The sequence below is a fragment of the Chionomys nivalis genome, chromosome 20 (assembly GCF_950005125.1).
Source record: "Chionomys nivalis chromosome 20, mChiNiv1.1, whole genome shotgun sequence".
Lineage (NCBI taxonomy): Eukaryota > Metazoa > Chordata > Mammalia > Rodentia > Cricetidae > Chionomys > Chionomys nivalis.
In genome coordinates, this window is record NC_080105.1 from 5,887,451 (window position 1) to 5,910,261 (window position 22,811).

Below are 22,811 nucleotides of genomic sequence, written 5' to 3' on the forward strand. Positions count from 1 at the left end.
TCACCCTGGTCACCTCTGTGGGTAGGAGAGCTGATGACGCCAGGCCTGGGGTTAGGAACCTTTCGTCCCAGCCCTTGGGAAGCAGTCGTGAGGACTTTAGGTGGGAGGGCAGTCTGGGATGCACATTGATACTTTGTCTCAAAAAACAGCAACAGAAAAGCAAAGGCAGGACCTGGAGGTGGTGCTTAGAGACAGCGCTGAGGACTCCAGCGTGGGAGGCTAGGGTGTGATCAGGCCTCTTCCCGTGACCTCGGCCTTGGATCTAAAGCAGGTAGGAGGACAGCAGGCTTGCTGGCTGCCAGCCTAGTCCCAGGCTCAGTGAGAGACCCTGTCTCAAGGGCATAAAGTCACGATGATCCACAGACACCGGACAACCTCTGGCTGCTCAGAGACACCCCACACAGAGACAGAAAGACACACACACACACACCCAATATAATAAATAAAGCATTGGGCAGCTGGATACAGACAGCTCAGAAGTCTGAGGCTGGCCTTGACTCTAGCAAGTTTGAGGACAGAGTGATATGAACCTTGTCCCTATTTTAAAAAATGCACACACAGCCGGGCGGTGGTGGCACACGCCTTTAATCCCAGCACTTGGGAGGCAGAGGCAGGCGGATCTCTGTGAGTTCGAGGCCAGCCTGGTCTACAAGAGCTAGTTCCAGGACAGGTTCCAAAACCACAGAGAAACCCTGTCTCGAAAAACCAAAAAAAAAAAAAAAAGAAAGAAAGAAAGAAAAAAAATGCACACACACAAACTTAAATTCAATTAAAAATTTTTAGAGAAACTAATTTTGATTCTTTTAAAGCACGTGTCTGTATCCATGTGTCAGTGAGCAGTACAGATGGGATTATGGGAGGAATCCTCCTGATGTGGGTGCTGGGGATCCCTAACCCCAGGGGGAGCAGTGGGTACTCTTGCTGGGCCATCTTGATATTCCTAAATTAAAAAAAAAAAATGTTTAGCCTGGTGTGAAGGCACACACCATAAGCCCACTGCTGAGGAGGCAAAGGCAGGCCAGTCTGTCAGTTCAAGGTCAGCCTGGTCTCCTGAGTGAGTTCCAGGACAGCCAGGGCTCCATGGTGAGATCCTGTCTCAAAAAACAAAAACAAACAGAAAAAGAAAACAAAGGAAAAAATTAAAAACCTGTTAAAAAAAAAAAACCATAAAACTCCTGAGGCTTAAAGGGAAAAGGCCTGGGAGCAGTGACCTCAGGCAGGAGTGGAAAGCCAGTTTGAAGAAGTTGGTGACCTGCCAGTGTCACACAACCTGGAGGGTGGCATTAAGGGTCCAGAAGACCCTGCCACTCCCATGTTACCCCTCCCACCTCCACTCCTGACTGACATCCAAGGTCAGCCCTGAGCTTCCGTGGGATGGATATCAGTCGACCAACAGACACCGCATAGTTAGTCACTATATGTAAGGCCCTTGCTGGACACTGTACAGTTCAGACTGAGACCTTTTATCTTAAAGCAAAACAAACAAACAACAACAACCCATCAAATGCTACTTCTGAACGAGGTCTCACTGTGAAGTTTGGGCTCAGGGTCACTGTTGAAACTGGGCCTCCACAGCTGAGCCTGTGAGAAGTCTTTGGAGCCTTGGCCTTGAGTGTGGGGGCCAAGGGTGGGTCTGCTGGCTGCAGGGTGAGGGACGGGGCTTCGACAGCTGTTCTCGGTGTCTAATCTCCTGGTCACAGGGGCTCCTTCCGGGAGAGGGCTGGGGAGTATGTGCCCCCCCCCCCCGTGCCTCCCTGTCACTGACCTCTGTCCTTTCCCAGGGTAGTTTTCTCTGATTGGGGTCTTGCGTGTTGGAGGCCTCCACTGTCCCTGAGATACAAGCTCTGTATACAGGAGGGGTCCAAGGCACACTGATGGGGGAATCCAAGACCTCTGAGCCCCAGATAGCCCAGAATCAGTTCCCCAATATGTGTGCCCCAAGTTCTGCAATTTACCTCTCCCCTTCTGCGCCAAGGCCTTTGCACACCCCACCCCTGCGCACCCCACCCCAGCGCAGCCATGACCAGCCTCCTCCCACCCATGCGCACCCCACCCCTGCACACATCACCCCACTGCAGCCATGACCAGCCTCCTCCCACCCATGCGCACCCCACCCCTGCACACATCACCCCACTGCAGCCATGACCAGCCTCCTCCCACCCCTGCACACCCCATCCCTGCACACCTCACCCCACTCCAGCCATGACCAGCCTCCTCCCACCCCTGCACATCCCATCCCTGCACACCTCACCCCACTGCAGCCGTGATCAGCCTCCTCCCACCCCTGTGCACCCCACCCCTGCACACCCCGCCCCAGTGCAGCCCTGACCAGCCTCCTCCCACCCCTGCACACCCCACCCCTGCACACCTCACCCCACTGCAGCCATGACCAGCCTCCTCCCATCCCTGCACACCCCACCCCTGCACACCTCACCCCTGCGCACCCCACCCCTGCACACCTCACCCCACTGCAGCCATGACCAGCCTCCTCCCATCTTTTTTGCATTTTCCTTTTGAGACAGGGCTGTAGCCCAGGATGGCTTCCTGTCTATGTGGGGAAGGCTGGCCTTTAACTCCTGTGTCTCCTGTGTATGCCTCCGTGCTGGCTGATTTCAGCTGCTGGGGAATGGAGCTCAGAGGAGAGTGTGTAGCCAGGCCATCTCGGCATCAGCCGTATCCAGGCGCCTCCAGGCCTGACCAGGCTCCCTAGTGTCAGTGTCCCTGCTGTCCCCTTTTTCCAAGGGGTTTCCTGTCATGGGAGTCACAGTGATGTCTCAAGTACTTGTACCCGTGGCCCCCCGGTCCCCTCCTGCCCACCATGGCTCCCTGGGACCCAGACCTAGGGTGAAGGTGCAGTTGTTCACTCCCTGTCCTATAGGTTCCCGCAGGCCTCGGGGCCATCCCAAATGGTTGCTAGGATACCTCGTGGAGGGGCTCTGGAGAGGAAACGGGATGCAGCTCAGAGGCAGAAGTGGTTGTTGAGGCTGTGAGAGGGTGGCCGGTGTGGGGGCCACGGTTCACCGTGGGCACCGTGACAAGACGGACCTGAAGGAGGGTTACCTGGGCAGGGACAAACCAGGGCATGCTCCCACTCCCTGGGAACTGCAGGCAGCTTGCAAATGGAGCTTGATGGCATGTGCCTGACATCCCAGGACGGAGGGGGGGTTTGGGATTAGAAGTTCAAGGTCGTCCTCAGCTACAGTGATTTCTAGTCTGACCTCAGATACACGAGACCCTTTCTCAAGGGCAAAAAATGATTCCTGGGTGGTCCAAGTGGGTGACAGTCAGCGAGACGGCCTGTGGCCTCAGGGTCTAGGTGGCCCAGTGGGCCGGAAGTTCAGGGACTGGAGACAGAGCATGGTGCTCCTGGGCCCCAGCAGGGTTGCAAAGGCCCATCACTCTGGTGTCTCTCAGAACCCACTTTTGTCTGTCACCCCAAGCTAGTCCTATCTGGATCCATCTGTGTGGACAGATGTGGCGGTGAGCCCTACAGCTGGATGGTCACAGTCAGTGGCTGATCTGGATCTGAGACGTTGGTGGCTCTGCTGTGGGGTGAGCACAGTCACCAACTCCCGCCACTTTCCGGCCACAGACCTGCCCTCAGTCCTTTCTGCAGGGTCTGAGCTGCGCTGAGAGAACAGGGGGAAGCATTGTCCCGGAGGGGCTCCCAGCTCGTCAGGAATGGCATTATTAACAGCAGGGGGGACCCTAACAAGGAGGTTGAGGCAGAAGGATTTCAGTGAGTGAGTTCAAGATCAGCCTTGGCTACAGAGTGGGACCCTGTCAAAACAGCACAAGACCACAAAAGCGTTGGAGCAGCTGGGTGGGGTGGCCCAGGAATGCGAGGGGAGCGGGAGCCCTAGGTCAGTCTTGGCTACAAAGCCCCCAAAGGCTAACCTAGGTTATCTGCTGAGTTCTAGGGAAGCCTGGTCTACACAGTGCGTTTGAGGTCATCCTAGGCTACATGAGACCCTAACGCAAAACAACACTTGCATGAGGGAGGGTTGGCGAGAAGAGGCTTGGAGGAGGGGTCTCCCCAGCTCGGATGACTCCAGATCCCTGGACCTCTTCTTGCCTGCAAGGCTGTTGGGGTTCAGGACTAGGGAATCCCTGAGGTGAGCAGGCTTGTCTGTCCCCAAAGATAAGATCCCCAGTGTGCAGAACACCCCGCGACAACGGGCGGCCCATACACAGCTGTCCATCTCCAGTGTTCCCCGTTCTTGCCTAGCGCCCAGGAGGGAAGCTTTAAGTGTGGGCGGGGCCTGTGGGGTCACGGGGGCGGGTCCTGACTCTCTCAGCCAATCCAAGGCGCCACTCATCAGGGGCGGGCGCCGCCCCCCACCACGGCCCGCGGCGGGGACGCGCTGGCACGCGGGTGCAGGTCCCCGCCGTCGCCCGCAGGTACTGGCGTGAGGAAGCGGGAGGCCGGTAATCGCGAGCACCTGGGTCACGCGACTGGGGACGCAGCTGGGGATGCTGTCGCCGCGGGGTCAGGGTCAGGGATACAGGAGAGCGGGTGAGCGTGTCCCCGGTGAGGAAGGTTACGAGTGGGGGACGCTGAGTCCACAAAACCCGTGCAAAGGGTGCACTGAGCACGCACTCGCGGGCCACTACGCACCGTGGTCAGGGTACTCCGTGACAGCCTCTGGGCTGCCAGTCTGGCCCAGTAAGCTCTCTGGCGGCCGGTGGGCAAAGGGCAAGCAGAGCGGTCATCCCGAGGAGCCAGTGAGCCTGCTGAGGGGGGATCTGGGCTCCTTCCTCCGCCTCACCCATCCTCTGGCTGCTGGGGAGGTGGCCCCACACTGGTCCATTTTCACTGTGTGGTTCCTGTGAAGGGGTGCGGGGAGGTGGGTCCCTCCAGAGACCCACAGCAAGGGACACCTATTGATCCGATTTTATTGTATTTTATTTTGAGTTAGGATCTTGTGTACCCCAAGCTGATCTCAAACTCGTTATGTAGCACAGGCTGGCCTTGCAGTCCAGAGCTTCCTGCCTCAGCCTCCCCAGTTGCTTAGATGGCAGGACATATACCACACACCTGGCACCCCAGCACTTGGTGTGTGTCGCAAGCAAGGCCATCCTGGGCATCACAGCCATCCCTAAAGTACATGAAAGTGAATGAGCCCACAGAGGGCCGGTTTGGGGGTGCTGAGCTGGTGTTTCAGGCCAGGTGAAGGAAGCACTGGATAGTCACCAGCCTCGTGTCCCCAGCTCACAGCTCAACAGGACCAGGCTGGTTCCCTCTCACTCGCCTCCGCCCTCGTCTGGTGTGGCCGTGTAGCCCGAGCTCCCTGGACTTTACTGTCTTTGTGGATGGGATCAGGAGCCCCCTGTGCTGGGGCCACAGACAGTCCTTCTAACTGGAGGCTCAAAATGCAGAGTGAGTCCAGGACTGGTGGGTCACCCATGTGGAGTCCCTCTGCGCACTGTGGAGCCTCCCCATGTCTCAGGGGAACGAACATGGCAGCTCCTGGGCTGCGCTTGGCACGTGTGTGGGGCAGCTGAGTCACAGCCCCAAATTGCATCTGCATCCGTGCAGCGTGGAGAGTGGCGTGCAGTAAGCCTTGTGGACACGCAGAGCACCACGTCACCTGATACCGACTGCGCAGCTTGAGGGGAAGGGGACTCGTGGACCAGGGTGGGTGCCGGGTGTGCTGGTGTCTGCAAGGGTGGTGCTGGGGAGCCACAGCAGGCTTTGGAACGGAAGGCGCACACTGGCTTGAGCCCCTTTCAGATGGTCAGGGCATTCTGGATCCTCCTGGGCCTTAGCGTGTCCTGGAGTGGCCATGGTGATGTCCACTGTTTTCTCTCTCACAGGTCTGTCCGGGAGCCCTGCTGCTGAGCCATGCCGGGCCCCCACGGGCCTGCTGCAAGTCCAGCCCAGGGAGGCAGGTGGCCATGAGTAGCCGCAGCCACAATGGCAGTGTAGGGCAGCCTCTGGGCAGCAGGCATGGATTCCTGGGCTGGGAGCCTGTGGACCCTGAGGCAGGCCGCCCCCCACAGCCGGGCGCCCAAGGCCCAGGCCTGCAGATGGTGGTCAAGGGCCAGCCTGCTCTGTTGTCACCTGGTGACCTTAGGGGCCATCTCCAGGAGCAGGAGGAAGAGGAGGAAGAGGTAGATGAGGCCCGGCCGGGTTCTGGGAAGCCCTCAACGGTTAGCCACCGCCTGGGCCATCGCAGGGCCCTCTTCGAGAAGCGCAAACGCCTCAGTGACTACGCTCTCATCTTTGGCATGTTTGGGATTGTCGTCATGGTAACAGAAACAGAGCTGTCCTGGGGTGTGTACACCAAGGTAGGTCCCGTCCCCCATCTGCTCAGCCTGGGGTTGGGGCTGCAGGAGGAGGTGCATGTGGCTGCACGCAGAAGTTGCAATGGACCGCAGGGGTGTGAGGCAGCCCTAGCAGCCCTGGGGACATGGCGGGGGGGGGGGGGGAGCCACAAGGACAGATCCCCTCTCTGTGCAGGAGTCACTGTGCTCATTTGCCCTGAAATGCCTGATCAGCCTGTCCACGCTCATCCTGCTTGGCCTTGTTGTCCTCTACCACGCCCGCGAGATCCAGGTTGGTACCCGGAGGCGTGACCCAGCACAGGGTGGGGTGGCAGGACCCGGAACAGGCGGGTCTCTGGGATAGCACCCCCCTCAATCCCCCAATGACCCACCCTGTCTGTTTTTCAGGAGATTGTTTTCTGGGATTTGTTTGTTTGGTTGGTTGGTTTGGTTTTTTCAAGACAGGGTCTCTCTGTGTAAAAGCTCTGGCCTGTCCTGGAACTTGCTTTATAGAAGACCAGGCTGGCCTCTAACTCAGAGATCTGCATGCCTCTCTTCCCGTGTGCAGGGATTAAAGGCGTGTGCCACACTGCCCGGCAGTGCTTTCTGTTTTTTGAGACAGGACCTCACACAGCCCAGGCTGGAGCCACTGATTTTCCTGTCATTGCTGGGAGGACAGCGGGTGCTCAGCCAAGACCTGTTTTCCCTCCAGGCACCCCCTTATCTGGGTGGTGCCCGAGAAACCTTCATCTCCACCTGCAGTGTTTTGGCCAAGGTGGAGGAGGGATGGAGGCTGAGGGAGGTCCCAAGGCCGCAGGCATGGCTTTGCATGGTTGAGAAGGTTCCAGGATAGGGAAATTGTTGGAACGAACAGACTCTGGGCTGCAGGACTAGGGGGGTCAAGATGGGAGCACAGGGGTGAGGTCAGTGGTTGGCGTGTGGGCAGCGGAGGAGGCATCACCCGGCTTGCATCACATCAGCCTACATCCTTCCCCAGGGTCAGCGCAGCACCTCGCAGAGGGTGGGCAGTTCCTCTCAGGATTGCAGGTCCTCCTCCTGGAGTCCTCCTCCATGGCCTAACGCCAGACATGGTCAGGGCAAGATGGGATTAGGACTGTGAAAGGTGTTCCTTGTGGCCCTGAGCCCAGCCCTCTCCCCAACACTTCCTTTAATTTTGTGTGTGAACATGTGGCAGTCGTTTCTTTGGGTTCCGGAACTTGAACTCAGGTCCTCAGGCTTTGAGTTAGAACTGGAGCCTGAGAAACACGCACATACCCCGCCATACTAGCACTTTGGAGGCTGAGGCAGAGCTACTGATGGTCTAAGGTCAGCCCGAGATAAGACCCTGTCTCCGACAGGCAGAACAAACCAGCCGGATTGCATATTCTGCTCCTGTCATCCCAGCATTTGGGAGGCTGATGTATGAGGATCAGGACTTCAGGATCATCCTTGGCTACGTAGGCATTCAGGGCCAGCCTGGGCTACATGAGACCCTCTCATAAAAATACAAAAACAAAAACTTTTTTGTCCAAATTCCTTAGCTGGGTGAGGCTGAGGGCTAGGCCAGCACTCCCGCTGAGGGGTGGCCCCATCCTCTGGGGACCCACCCAGCCACCCCCTTCCTGCAGCTGTTCCTGGTGGACAGCGGTGCTGATGACTGGCGGATCGCCATGACGTGGGAACGCGTGTCCCTGATCTCACTGGAGCTAGCCGTGTGTGCCATCCACCCGGTGCCCGGCCACTACCGCTTCACGTGGACAGCGCGGCTGGCCTTCTCGCTGGTGCCGTCAGCGGCCGAGGCGGACCTGGATGTGCTTCTGTCCATCCCCATGTTCCTGCGCCTCTACCTGCTGGCTCGGGTCATGCTCCTACACAGTCGGATCTTCACGGACGCCTCCAGCCGCAGCATCGGGGCCCTCAACCGTGTTACCTTCAACACGCGGTTCGTCACCAAGACCCTCATGACCATCTGCCCTGGCACCGTACTGCTGGTCTTCAGCATCTCCTCCTGGATTGTGGCGGCCTGGACAGTGCGTGTGTGTGAGAGGTGACTGAGGGCCTCCTTGAACCCAGACCCCAGGTCCCCACCTGACCCCGAGTCTCCCCTCCACCCTATGACCCTTGCAGTATCTACTGTGAGGATTGTATCTGTTCCTTGGCCTGCCATTGCTGTTCCAGCAGCCAAGAATTTAAGATTAGCTGTGAGGGAGGGAAGCTGGCATCCAAGATGGGCATGGCTGGGAACAAGGAACACCCCAGAGCCCAGAGTCTTTTTCAGCTAAGTTCTGGGAACCAGGAGTCCCAGGTCACCCATGGGCCCTAGGAAGCCACAGACAGAGGTCCTCAGGAGTCATAGGGTGTGCCTGGGGGACTGTGAGGTTCATCTGCCGTGTGCCTAGTCAGGAAAGGCCTTGGTGGGAGACCCATGCTCACCCCATCTTCCTGACACCTGACCCTGCTCTCCTCGTGTTGCCCCCAGAGCCGGGAGCCCGGCTTAAACACCAGGCCACCTCTGCTTGCTACCTTGCCTTGCTGTGACCTCACAGCCCATCCCAGCATTTTTCATCCCCGCACCTGATCACCCTGAAGCATCTCGTAGCTACAGTCTGGAGCGAGGACAAAGCTCATGGATGGAGGCAGGAAGATCAGGAGTTTAAGGTTATCCTTGGCTACATAGCAAGATTGGGGCCAGCCTGGGCTACATGATGCCCAGTCTCAAAAAGAAAAAAAAAATCAAAATCATAACTAACCACAGAATGATATCTGACAGGCATGGTGGTGCACACCTTTAATCCCAGCACTCAGGAGGCAAAGGCAGGCAGATCTCTGTGAGTTCGAGGCCAGCCTAGTCTACAGAGCTAGTTCCAGGACAGGCTTCAAAACTATACAGAGAAACCCTGTCTCAAAAAATAGAAACAAAACCAAAACCAGAATGAACTCTGGGAAACTCGGGATTGTGGGTAAGTCCCTCACCACCACCCCAAGAGCCACTTCCCTGTCATGCCAGGCGCAGGCGGTGCACCCAGGCTCCACCGCTCCAGTAGGTGAGATCTCAGGTTGCCTTTACCGGCTACCCACTATGGCCCCGCCCACACCCAGGCCTCAGGCTGGGGAGAGCATGTCCCTCCCTCTGCACCCTTCCCCCCTCTCCTTACCTGCTGCCTTCGCCTCCCCCAGTCCTCAAACCTGCTGGCTGTGATGTGGGAAGTGCTTCCTAATGTCTAGCCTATGTGCTTGTCTTCCCTATGTGACTGTGTCTTTGGGCCATCCTTGGCACTGTCAGGGGCTAGGGAGGGCAGACGTGGTGGGGTGCAGAGTGGGCTTCAGGGAAGGGAGAGGCTGGAAAGACCGTGGGGAGGAAAAGGTCACGGTGCCCCATCCCGGCCTGCACCAGTGGTGGTAAGGGTGGCGTGGATGACCAAGCCCCATCTATCCCCAACCCCAGGTACCATGACAAGCAGGAAGTGACCAGCAACTTCCTGGGCGCCATGTGGCTCATCTCTATCACCTTCCTTTCAATCGGCTATGGAGACATGGTGCCGCACACCTACTGTGGGAAGGGCGTGTGTCTGCTCACGGGCATCATGGTGAGTGTGGAAGCCCCTGCTGTACATGACTGGAGACGGGGACCTCAGCCCTTACCTTGCTCTGCATGTCGCAAGGTTTTGTTTAGTGGGTCTGGGCACCTTTCACCAGCCTAGAGGCTCCAGCTGGCCCCACATCTGATCCCAGGGAGCCTGTGTGGTCCATGGGCACCTCTAAAAGTCCGCCTCGCGATCTGGAAGCTCAGGCAGAAAAGGCCCTCGCTTTGGTAGGTGTGGTCCACTTGGGACATCGGATTCCTTTTCCCTGTTTCAAGCAACAGTTTTCTTGTCTTTGTTTGAGACAGGGTCTCACTGCGTAACCCTACCTGGCCTCAAAGTCACAGAGATCCCTCTGTCTCTACTTCGTGAGTGCTGGGACTAAAGGTGTGTGCCGCTGCCATAGGCTACACAAGTTTCCTAAGCCACCCAACCATCTGGACCCCCAAGCCACCATTCTTGTTGAAACACAATGATGTGTTCTTGTAAAAACAGGATCACCACCAGGCACGGTGGCGCAAGCCTGTCACCCCAGCATGTGGGAAGCTGAGACAGGATGGCAGCTTCCGCTTTACGGACTTTGTGAGATGATGTCTCAAAACAAAATTAAACTAAACTAAAAGAGTTCCGATCCACATAGACTTCAGCTCACTCTTGCCAGGCCCAGCTCGCGTGCTCCTTTCTCCCCAGGAGGCTTCGTGGCATCTGGGCATCACTGGCTGAGTTCCACAGGAGAAAGGGAAAAGTAAGGATGGGCCGTCCTCTCCTGGAGCCCCAGAGGCCTGGGGGGAGCACAGAACCACGTTCCCTGGTTAATCACACGGCTTTAGAGGCACAACTCCTGCCAGGCTTGATGGCACACATCTTTAATCCCAGCGTTGGGAGGCAGAGGCAGGTGGATTTCTGAGTTCGAGGCCAGCCTGATCTACAGAGTGAGTTCCAGTACAGCCAGGGATACATAGTGAGAACCTGTCTCAAAAAACAAAAAAGCATCACTGTATCAGAATCGAATAATCCCACACCAGCTCTGAATAGGGTATACTAAGGTTTTTCTTTATTAAAAGAGAAATTTATGGATCACAGCGAGGAAACAGGAACAGGGTGTGACATCCAGATGTGACATGCAGGAAGAGGCTATATTGTGAGGTTCTTTTAAATCTCTTATTACCATGAGAATAACATATAACTCTGCCTTTTGTACAGAATTATAAGGGCTTTGTTCTACCTTACTTAAATCTTCTGATTTGTAATCTGCCTCTCCTGATTTATTGGAATCAGTGTAAAATGTGTGGGCTCCAGTTATTGGAGAAGTACATGTACAAGTCAGGGAAGACTCCAAGAAGTTCTCTTTATAAGGTTAATTCTACCGCTTGGGGGATAATTGCTATTAATCTCTCCTAAAAATTAGCACAAGCTCTTTGCCATGGTTCATTGTCTTCCCATAATTTTTTAATTTCATCAGCAATAAAAAAAAACCATAATCTCTGCTGGGTCTATACCTGCTCATTGAGAAATTCTCAATTTTCCTTTTATAATTAATTCAGGGACCCTTTCCACATAAGTTTTAATTTTATACTTGGTTTATGTGGTAAAAGGATCCATTCTAAGATAACATCTTCCTTCTGCATTAAAATTCCTGGAGGGGAAATTCTGGAAGGCTATATGGCTAGAATACAATTAAGATTTGGATTCACCCTATCCACATGTGCCCCCTGTAATTTCTCTTTAACAACAATCAATTGCTTTTCAGCTTCAGATGTTAATTCCCTGGGATTATTCAAGTCTTTATCACCATCGAAAGTTTTGTTTAAGTGAATGATTAGATCAGGTGTTATCCCAACAGCCAGTCGTAGACTGGAAATGTCTCCTAACAATCTTTGAAAGTCATTAAGAGTCTACAGTTGGTCTCTCCTAATTTGTGCCTTTTGTGTTTCTAATTTTCTGTAAACCTATTTTATAACCTAAGTAACTGACTGAATCTCCTCTCTGTACTTTTTCAGGAGCAATTTGTAATCCCCATTTAGGAAAAACGTTCTTTACTTTTTAAACCTTCTTTCTAAGGTATCTGCATTTGACTCAGATAGCAAAATGTCACCCATGTAATAATAAATTGTAGATTTAGGAAACTGTTTATGTATTGTTTCCAATGGCTGACTTACAAAATATTAGTGCAGGCTGGGGCTATTGAGCATTCCCTGTGGGAGGATGGTCCACCGGTATTTCCTAGTAGGCTGAGAGTTATTATAAGTAGGCACTGTGAAGGCAAACTTTTCTTTCCTTTTCTTGTAAAGGTATGGTGAAGAAACAATCTTTTAGCTCAATAACTATGAGAGGCCATCCCTTTGGTAACAGAGAAGGCAGAGGAATTGCAGATTGTAGAGGCCATAGGTTGGACACCTTGTTGACAGCTCTTAGATCTGCCACTGTTCTCCACTTACCGGATTTCTTTTTAACAACGAATACAGGAGAATTCCAAGGGCTCATTTATTCTTCAATATGCTGAGCATCTAGCAGTTCCTGTACCAGCTGTTCTAAAGCCTGCAGTTTGTCTTCTGTTAAAGGCCATTGTTTAACCCATACAGGTCTATCTGTCAACCATTTTAAAGGCAGGGCTGTAAGTACCTCTGATAGTTTGCTAGTTGCTTTGTGTTCTTGTAAAGTCTTAATGGCTGGTGACCTTTGTTTATAATACCTTATAATATCCTTCCCAGAAATAAGAATTTTTGGGACTGAAGGGATGTTAATCTGGGTATTCCATTGCTGCAACAGGTCATGGCCCAATAAATTCACAGCGATATTAGATATTAGCTACATATGGCCTCAGCCATCTTCTCTGTCCTTCTGTCCCTGTGCATTCGACCCATCTCATGCTTTGTTTCACTTGAGATCGGGTTCCAATTCCTAGGGATTGAGCATCTGCCTCTTCAAGAGGTCAATTTGGATGCCAAGATTCTGGAGTGATGATACTCACGTCCGCACCTGTGTCCAGTAATCCCTCAATGACGATGTATTTATATGCACTCTTAGCTTTGGTCTTTGATCATTTATAGAAATCTGCCAAAATACACGTTTCCTGTTTCCTGCTGGGGTTTTTGTTCATCCTCCAGGTCTATTCCATCATCCAGTGTGGTTTTTTACAGTAGGCACTAGATTTTCTAATTTTCCTACTGAGAAATGTCCTCCACAGTGACTGGGAATGACTGGACCATGTTTGACCTGGGGGCCAGCAAGAAGACCCCCAAGGAGTTTCCTGATGGTATCAGGATGCCTTGTCTGTCTGTTGTTGATCTGCATTCATTGGTCCAATGTCAGCCTTTTCCTACATAGTCCAGAAGATTGAGACCGTCTATTCTTGCCATTCCCAGAGGAGACATTATTTCTAGGAATTCCTTGTCTACAATCCCTTCTCAGATGCCCTATTCTACCACAATTTGAACATTTGGCATTTTGGTGTCTCCTCATACCACTGGAAATCGCTTCTCCTGCCTAAGCTTCAGTACCATAGTCAAATGTCTCAACATTCATTGTGTGCAGGATCCATTCATTTCTTGGTACTGATCTGACCTTTTTTGTAAATTGATATTTATTGAGCTCTACATTTTTCTCTGCTCTCCTCCCTGTCTCTCCCCTCCCCTCCTCTTCAATCCTCCCCCAAAGTCCCCATGCTCCCAATTTACTCAGGAGATCTTGTCTTTTTCTACTTCCCATGTAGATTAGATCTATGTAAGTCTCTCTTAGGGTCCTCATTGTTGTCTAAGTTCTCTGGGATTGTGGTTTGTAGGATGGCTTTCTTTGCTTTATGTTTAAAAACCACTTATGAGTGGTGGCGCACGCCTTTAATCCCAGCACTTGGGAGGCAGAGGCAGGCGGATCTCTGTGAGTTCGAGACCAGCCTGGTCTACAAGAGCTAGTTCCAGGACAGGCTCCAAAAAACCACAGAGAAACCCTGTCTCGAAAAACCAAAAAAAAAAAAAAACAAAAACCACTTATGAGTGAGTACATGTGATAATTGTCTTTCTGTGTCTGGGTTACCTCACTCAAAATAATGTTTTCTAGCTCTATCCATTTTCCTGCAAAATTCAAGCTGTCATTATTTTTTCTGCTGTGTAGTATTCCATTGTGTAAATGTACCACATTTTTCTTATCCATTCTTCGATTGAGGGGCATTTAGGTTGTTTCCTGGTTCTGGCTATGACAGACAAAGCTGCTATGAACATAGTTGAGCACATGCCCTTGTGGCACGATTGAGCATCCTTTGGATATAAACCCAAAAGTGGTATTACTGGGTCTTGAGGAAGGTTGTTTCCTAATTTTCTGAGAAATCGCCACACTGACATCCAAAGGGGCTGTACCAGCTTGCATTCCCACCAGCAATGCAGAAGTGTTCCCTTTTCCCCACAACGTCTCCAGCATAAGTTGTCATCAGTGTTTTTGATCTTGGCCATTCTTACAGGTGTAAGATGGAATCTCAGAGTTATTTTGATTTGCATTTCTCTGATGACTAAGGATGTTGAACATTTCCTTAAGTGTCTTTCAGCCATTTTAGATTCCTCTGTTGAGAATTCTCTGTTTAGGTCTGTATTCCATTTTTTATTGGATTATGTGATCTTTTGGTGTCCAATTTCTTGAGTTCTTTGTATATTTTGGAGATCAGACCTCTGTCTGATGTGGGGTTAGTGAAGCCCTTTAAAGGCCCAAGGATCTTTTTGCATTCTAAGTTGGCATTTTCAAAAGTCAGAGTTTCAATAAGTGCTCATCTAGCTTCTGGGTCTGTTGTTCCTTCTTGTGAAGCCTTAGTTAATCTTGGTAAAAAGTCACTAAGAGTTCTCTCTGGCCCTGTTTAACCCTAATATGTCACTCATCCCAACTCATCCCTCTGTCCTGGTGCTGAATCCTGTCCCGAGCATTTAAAGCTGCTGTGCTACATAGGGACGAGGTGTGGTGATCATAAAGAGCCTGGTCCTGAGGATCAGAGTAATGGCCCTCGCCAAGAATTTGATCTTGGGAAGCCTCAAATCCTTTTGCTTTTCCCTGTTGTTTTAAAATTTTTGCCTCTTCCCACCAATAGCATTTCCATAGCAGCTGGGGTTCATCTTCTAGGACCGCTGAGACTAACTCTTGAAGCCCACATTCTCACCTTTTCCCTGACAAATGGGGACTGCAAGCCTTGCTTCATTTCCTTCAGGTCGCTCATATCTATAGGCTGCCATGTCTATCCTTTGACTACCTTAGGGTATTTTGTACCAGATGGCTTCCCAGAGGCTGTTACCGCATACGCAGTTAAAACTCTGGGAATGTCATCCTGACTTTAACCTGTACTGATGAGGCTAAATCCAATTCTTGTAGCTTCTCTTCCCACTCATCAGTTCCAATAATTTCCTCAATTGTTTCAAATCTCTTTTTTGGTTTTTCAAGACAGGGTTTCTCTGTGGTTTTGGAGCCTGTCCTGGAACTAGCTCTTGTAGACCAGGCTGACCTCGAACTCAAGAGATCCGCCTGCCTCTGCCTCCCGAGTGCTGGGATTAAAGGCGTGCGCCACCACCAACCAGCAATTGTTTCAAATCTTTTTACCACTGCCCTTTTTGTAAAGTCAGAATCTCCAGTCCTGTGTGTTGTTCTAGGGCCCTCATGATTCATTTAGCTACTGGTTCTTATTCTGCACATATGATTCGAAGGTATGAAATCCGTCCAGGAAAGATAACCTCTCATCCTTGGACATTATTTAGACGGTGTGCATATTACCTTCCTGGAGAGATATCCTATCCATTAACCTATCATAAATTTTTAACAGATTCTAATTGTTAAATTCAACAGTATGAATTCTTTCAGATAATTTCTTAGCACCCTTCAATGTGGATTAAATTATGTCTGTAAAATTAATGTTATCCTTTTCAATAGGATTAATTTTTCAGCTAGCTGTTCATTATTAGTCTGTAAAGACTGTGTCAACTCGAAACTTGCCTCATTCTTGGCTCTGTTACAAACCATTTTCTTAAAGATATAATGTGCAAAACAAAGATAATTCCCAAAATTCAAATAAATGTATGTATGTATGTATAAGGAAAATCACATAAGCCTTGCAGAATACCCTCCATAATATAAGCAATGGTTATTAAATTCCCGAATGATATATTGTCAGTTATCATATAACTTTCAAGTTTTACAATTTCCTTACCTGCCCTAGGCGATTACAGTGAATTGGGGTAGGTGTAACAATCTTTATTGGCCAGCAGGTGTCCAATTGCAGCCGTGTGGCCGACGGACTGAGCAGACAGGGCTCCCGCTGGCTTCTCTGGGAGCAGTGGTTCTCTGGGAACCGGTGAAGTGTGCACGGTTCCACGCAGCCCCCTGCACGGGTTCCACATGGGCTGTCACCTACTTAGATATATATGCTTTGTTTCACAAAATCATAGCAGTTATTAAGGACAATTAAAGTGATTCCATACACGGAGAGAGTTGGTGGCCAGAATAAGAAGGACACCCAAGGCTTTCCCTCAGCCGCGATCCCCTCAACCAGAAAAGTCAGGCTCCTGAGCAGCAGCAAGTGGGCTGCAGGCTGGCAAGAAACGTGCCTGAGCTGGTGAACCGGGAGCGTGGCAGGGGGTGAGGGGGTTCACGGTAAGCGTGGACTTGGCCCCATGAAGCTGAATGTGTTAGATGGGGAACGCGAATCGAATAATCCCACACTAGCTTCAAATAGGGTATACTGAGGTTTTTCTTTATTACAAGGGAAACGCATGGGTCACAGCGAGGAAACAGGAACAGGGTCCGACATCCAAATGTGGCATGCAGGAAGGGGCAGAGTAAACTCTCCCGTGGGCTTTTTGGTATCCAAAGGCCACGCCACACCTGTTCCAGCCTCTCAAAGGCTGTTAGCTGAAGGAGGTTCGCCATCATGACTCCTTCCAGAAAATTCTAACAAGCAGTTCGGGCCTTGCCCCAGGCCCTTATTTTGACAGTCTTACTATGGTCCAGGCAGCCCTTTAACCCCTGGACTCCAGTGATCCCCTGCTCCACGCTCCTGGCTTGCTGCTTCTCTCTCCCGCCACCCTTTCCCTTTCTGGGCACAGCCACACGTTTGTCTTCCTCTTGTCCAGTGCCCACCATTTTCTCCTTGAATCTGAGGCTGCTCTGCCTGGCCTTCGGAGTCAGAACCCACAGCGGAGCTCCTTTGTATGGATCTTTTCCCCGTTCTTTGTCCTGACCCTGTAGTATTACATAGAATTTTTCTCTGCAAAAGTTGCCTTGACCTTATCAATAAGGCCCTTCAAAGACTAACCCTGACCAGGAATGAGACCGTGGCAGAGGGGCGGGGCCCAGGGAGGGCTTCCTGGAGGAGGCGTGCCTGGCCTTGGGATTGACGTGCCCTCACCCCACACAGGGAGCGGGCTGCACTGCACTCGTGGTGGCCGTCGTGGCCAGGAAGTTGGAGCTCACCAAGGCTGAGAAACACGTGCACAACTTCATGATGGACACGCAGCTCACCAAGCGGGTGAGCCCCTCCTTGCAGGCTCCTGTCTCTGTGTGTCATGCCAAACCCATACCAGGCGCAGCCCCCATGTCCGTGTGTTTTGTGTTAGCAGGACATTCAGAGGATAGTCACTCCAGGATGCAGTTGCAGGCTTCCTGGGAGCAGGGCAGAAGGGTTTCTGTGAACTGAACCCTCCGTTCAGAAACATATTCATTGATTGTACACAAAGATTGTGTTTGGGGCACAAGTTCCTCATAACAGAGCCCCTTTAATCTATGATATGTGTTCTCTGAAGGGGATCATCGTGTCCTTTTCATCTTTAGTTCTTTTTTTATGGTTTTGTGAGGCAGGGTTTCTCTGTGTAACAGCCCCTAACTGTCCTGGAACTCACTCTTGTAGACCAGGCTGGCCTAGAACTCACAGAGATCCGCCTGCCTCTGCCTCCTGAGTGCTGGGATTAAAGGTGTGCGCCACCACCGCCCGGCTGAACCTTGGTTTTTATTGTGTACCGTTTGCAGTGCCCAGTAATACAAGACATCCAGGAGTGGCAGGACAGGCTTGTGAGCAAAGTCATCCAATGGATGGAAAACCCCTTCAGAGAAACAACTCTACAAATAGGAAACAATCACTGTTCTCTGCCACGATTTCTTCAAGGTTTAGGTCCCTTCAACAAACACTAACACATTCTACTAGTGCGGTGAGAAGCAGCTCACACCCCTGGACACAGATTCCCACTACACAAGTGTCTGCAGCTCGGAGGGACAGGCCACACAGTGCTACCAGCTTTGGATCAAGCTGCTAAGTGCACACCATGAACTTATCAGCATTTGTACATTGCCCTTTCTGTGCCTCGGTTTCCCCACGTATAAAAGGAATGAGTGACTAGTGCCCTGTTGGCAGAGTGCGGAACACTGGGCTCCACCACACCAAATGAACCAGCATGGTGCCCCAGGTCTGTCAGCCCAGCAGCACTCCAGAACCCGAGGAAAGCCAGCCTCAGCTACATAGTGAGTTTCAGGTTAGCCTGGGCTACACAAGACCCTGTAAAACAATGGTTCTCAATCTTCCTAACGCCGTGACCCTCTAATACAGTTCCTCATGGTGTGGTGACCCCCAACCACACAATTATTTTTGCTGCTACTTCATATCTATAACTTGCTACTGCGTCATAAAGTAGATATTAATCCTAAGTGAACACCTGTTGAGAGGTTGAGAGCCAATGCAGACAAAGCAGCTAGGATATGTCAAGTTGCTAAATTCCCATTTTCAGCATTTGACAGTCCGACACCTGTGTCACATTAGCTGTGGGCACCAAATGCGCCTCCGGCTCACAGAGCAGAAACCCAACAGGTTGGATTTCCAGAGGGTTCTAGAAGTTTGCAGAAGTTTTGGGTCATCTGATAACGACCCTAAGAAACTGTTTTCTTCTGCTTCCCAGGTCAAAAATGCTGCTGCAAACGTTCTCAGGGAGACTTGGCTCATCTACAAACACAGCCGGCTGGTGAAGAAGCCAGACCAAGGCCGGGTTCGGAAACACCAGCGTAAGTTCCTCCAAGCCATCCATCAGTAAGTCCGGCACCTTCCCAGCTCCTTTCCCGCAGACCCAAGGAGTGTTCGCGCACATCGCAAAGATTCTAGAAGAAAGGGGGGGGGGCGAGAGGTAGTGTGTCACTGTGTGAGTCACCAGTGCCCTGGGGCATGGCGGTCTGGTGTAGGTCGCCTGTACCTCCACAGCCCTTCTCCAAATGCTACAGCAGTTATTGAAGACAAACAAGTTTGAATTAGGGCCTAGAGTAGGGAGGGACACGAACTGGGATCCCTGGGTGGCCATGCAAGGAGGATGCAGAGCCCAGGCTGAGGCTGGGAGGTGAAGGAGCCAGTATGAGGAAGGGGCACTGGGTAGGAGAGCCCCCATAGTGGAGCTAGTGATTGAGCTCCTGAGGAATCAAATAAATAAAACCAAAAACAAACAGTCCTGGAAAAAGTACCCAGAGGGCACTTGTGGTTTGCGGGGTCTGAATCTTCTCAGCCCCGAGGGTCCTTGCCTGTAGAGGCTGCACCTTGGCCCTCTGTGCTCACCCAGCCCCCTGTACTGGATGTTCTGTGTGTCTGTCTGCCACTCCGCCCCTCTTTTCTTTTTTGCCTGTGATGCTCAGCCAGTGCCAGGGTCAGACACTGCCTTAAGAGGCAGTCATGGCCTCTGGGGGAGGCACAAGAGCCCCTCCGGGGGAACAGTGCTCCATGGGTCACCGTGGCACTGCCCTTGCCAGCCTCAGTTCCCCGCCAGGCTATTTTCTGAACAAGTTACCCTTGGAGCCAAGGGCGTGGCACCTGCCCCCCCCCCCCCCCCCCCCGCAGGCTGTGGGATGAATGACAGGCAGTTCGCCTGAAGCCACTGGAGTGACGGCACAGGGGCATCCCTAGGGGCCAGATCCCTGCCATGGAGGTGGCAGCTCCTCAGCTGGGTGTCACCTGGGGACAGGCGCCGGGTGTCACCTGGGGACAGGTGCTGGGTGCAACCTGGAGACAGGCGTCGGGTGTAACCTGGGGGCAGGCGCCGGGTGTCATTTGGAGACAGGCGCCGGGTGTCACCTGGGGACAGGCGCTGGGTGTCATCTGGGGGCAGGCGCTGGTAGGCACGTGGGGACAGGCGCTAGGCACTTAGCATGTTGCTACATGGCATTAAAACCACATTGTGCTTTTTTTTCTCTCTTTATCGCTGCTCTGCCGGCTCCTGCCAGGGCTCAGAAGTAAGTCTTGGACTGACTGGAAGATGGGGGCACACGATCCCCTGGGGAGGGGCATACCACAGATGTGTCCCTAGTGGGCAGAGGGCATGTCCATCCCAAGGGTGGGGTGTGTCTGTAGCCTGCTTGCGCCTGACCTGGCCTTGTCCCTGTCTCCTCAGGCTGCGCAGTGTGAAGATTGAGCAAGGGAAGGTGAATGATCAAGCCAACACGCTGGCTGACCTTGCCAAGGTGAGCAACTGGCAGTGCTGGAGGGAAGGGTAGGGACCCAGGGGATGGAGTGTCCCATCAGATGAGGCTGGGAACCCACAATAGGCATCTACCGTTTCTGTTCAACTTGGCTCTACTATATAAATCCATGATTAATATTCCAGGCATGGGACTGCAAGCCAAGTACGCCTGGTTCTTCCAGAGACTGAAGCAGGAGGCTAGGAGGTCAGAAATGGCCTAAGCTACATAGAGACCCAGTGTTCACCCTGAGCCACGCCCCCATCCCTCCACTGGGGATCCTAGGCAGGGGCTCCACTCCTAAACCACGCCCCCAGTCCCTCCCTGGGGATTCGCGGCAGGGCTATTCTACCCAGTAATATTTTCTGAAGTTGTTAAATTCTTGTTGGTTTTTGAGACAGGTTATCATGTAGCCCAGTCTACCTGGAATTCATTTTGTAGACAAGGACAAACTTAGAATTCTTGATCCTCCTGCCTCAGTTTCTAGCATTCAGAGATGTCAGTCAAAGGTCACAGTGGATCACTGCACACTGTTATTCCAGTACTCAGAAGGTACGGTAGGACGATTGCTCTGAATTCAAGGATGACCTGCAGACCATGTCTCAAAATATACATACAAATAAAAAATAAAAATGAAAAGACAACACTCAGGAGGCAGAGGTACGTGGATCTCTGTGGGTTCGAGACCAGCCTGGTCTACAGGGTGAGTTCCAGGACAGCTAGGACTATTACACAGAGAAACCCTGTCTCCAAAAAAAAAAAAAAAAAAAAAAAATGGGGACAGATGAGGGACAGCATGGCAAGGGCTGGCAGCCCAAAGGACAGTGACTGAATGGGAGTGGCTTGAGCACCCACCTCTAGCCAGATTCTGGCAGGCTGCTGGCTCACGTGCCCCTGCAGTTAGTGCGGATGGTGAACTTCCGGCGCCCCTGCTGGCCAAGGCCATGGTCTCTGTCTCTCACACACACCAGCTACTTTAACACAAATTTCTCCTGTCCCCTGCTCTTTTGACCCTCCTGGTGGCCCCTTGGCTCCTTCTTTGTCACTGGGCCTATCCATCTCCACAGGCACAGAGCATCGCGTGTGAAGTGGTGTCGGAGCTGCAGGTCCAGCAAGAGGAGTTGGAGGCGCGCCTAGCCGCCCTGGAGAGTCGCCTGGACACCCTGGGTGCCTCCCTGCAGGCCCTGCCAGGCCTCATCGCCCAAGCAATATGCCCCCTGCCACCATCCTGGCCAGGGCCTGGTCACCCAGCCCCAGCCAACCAGAGCCCACCAGGCCACTGGCTACCCACCGTGGGGTCGGACTGCAGGTGACCACCTGCTGGTCTGGTCACCAGACTGCTAAATCTCGGCCATCATGTGGTCATGGCTAGCTCCTTGCCATTCTGGACTGCCGGACCTCTGGACTCGCAAGCCTGGGAGGAGCTGAGCTGAGAAAACTGGCATTCATTCCCCTGAGGCTGGACCGTGGGATCTTGCTGGCCACCTTGGCTGTCCTAAGCCCCAGGAGGACAGGGAGTAGCAGCAGGGCCCTGCCATTTCTAAGTGAATCAGGAACCATCGACCCATTTTCGGTTTACGTGCCAGGGAGGACCTTGAGCATCTCACTAGAGGAGGTGGATGCCCCAGCCTAGGGATCAGTGCACATGCGCTGAGTACGTGGTACACACAATGCCTTTCCTTCAGGGTCTGACTGGAGTAATACACAGGCTCAGAGCGGTGAGGGCTGAGGCCAGAGCGAGGGCATGGAGGGCCAGACTTGGAGGTGGTGGCAGGCTGGGGTTACAAGCAATCAGAATGGTGGGGTCCCTCCAAGCCCTGGGTTCCAGGACCCTCAGTCGGGGACCACTGGGAATTCTGACAGGGATAAGTGACCAGTCGGGACCAACTGGAACCGCTGCGAAGGCGTCAACCACCTGGTCTTGGGAGATAGTGGACCTGTGGCTGGCTTCCTGGAGGTCCAGCTTGGTCTCCATAACAAGAAATTTGTAGGGAGGATCTGTTGGGTGGAACTGGGCTCCACTCCCCGCTGCAGTGCGGCATGGCAGGTGTCTATCAGGGAGAGGCAGGGCCTAACCCATCCCTACACATGGCCAGAGGGTAGGTGCTCCGTAAATGCTCCCTCCAGAGACTGCCCATGAGGGCCTGGGGAGTACAGTATCATCCTGTCCGCTGAGCCACACAGAAGTGGGAGAAATAAACAAGGCGGGGTATGGTTGCATGCCTTTGATCCCAACACTTGGGGGGCAGAGGATCTCTGAGTTTCCTAGCTACACGGTGAGAACTGGGGAAGGGGGCAAACAAATAAACACGGCTGGAGGTGACCTGGCACTCCTCGGTGGTGACATTTGAGAGGAGAGGACGACAGAGTCCTCAGACTCTGCACGTACAAAGGTTCAGGGCAGGATCTAGGTGAGTGCGTTGCAGGGAGGCTGGGCGGGCAGAATAGTATAAAACGCAGCTGTGGGGCCCCAGGTCGCCTCGGACAGCAGGCAGCGCTACGTCCGTCCCAGCCCTG

General features: G+C 52.7%; 1 protein-coding gene across 4 annotated transcripts; it reads left to right on the top strand.

Annotated features, from left to right (window-relative positions):
- The first annotated feature begins 164 nt into the window (after positions 1-164).
- Positions 165-22,585, top strand: Kcnn1 (potassium calcium-activated channel subfamily N member 1). Of its 4 annotated transcripts, XM_057752621.1 has the most exons (10): positions 4,338-4,401; positions 5,818-6,291; positions 6,464-6,559; positions 7,896-8,314; positions 9,713-9,854; positions 17,230-17,340; positions 18,758-18,885; positions 20,061-20,069; positions 20,228-20,297; positions 21,362-22,585. In XM_057752621.1, the coding sequence occupies exons 2-10, from the start codon at positions 5,899-5,901 to the stop codon at positions 21,605-21,607; spliced, it is 1,614 nt and encodes a 537-aa protein (XP_057608604.1). In that variant the 5' UTR covers positions 4,338-4,401; positions 5,818-5,898; the 3' UTR covers positions 21,608-22,585. The 4 variants fall into 4 exon arrangements, with proteins under 4 accessions (XP_057608602.1, XP_057608604.1, XP_057608600.1 ...); XM_057752619.1 differs by lacking the exons at positions 4,338-4,401; positions 20,061-20,069; positions 20,228-20,297; positions 21,362-22,585 and adding an exon at positions 165-271 and having other exon boundaries at positions 18,758-18,930; XM_057752617.1 differs by lacking the exons at positions 20,061-20,069; positions 20,228-20,297; positions 21,362-22,585 and having other exon boundaries at positions 4,356-4,516; positions 18,758-18,930.
- Positions 22,586-22,811: the final 226 nt, after the last annotated feature.

Bases quoted from the DNA above. Each gene is read 5' to 3' on its own strand.
- Kcnn1 (XM_057752621.1), top strand. From the start codon at position 5,899: ATGAGTAGCCGCAGCCACAATGGCAGTGTAGGGCAGCCTCTGGGCAGC. The intron at 17,341-18,757 runs GTGAGCCCCTCC...TCTGCTTCCCAG, and splicing joins ACACGCAGCTCACCAAGCGG to GTCAAAAATGCTGCTGCAAA. The intron at 20,298-21,361 runs GTGAGCAACTGG...CCATCTCCACAG, and splicing joins CGCTGGCTGACCTTGCCAAG to GCACAGAGCATCGCGTGTGA.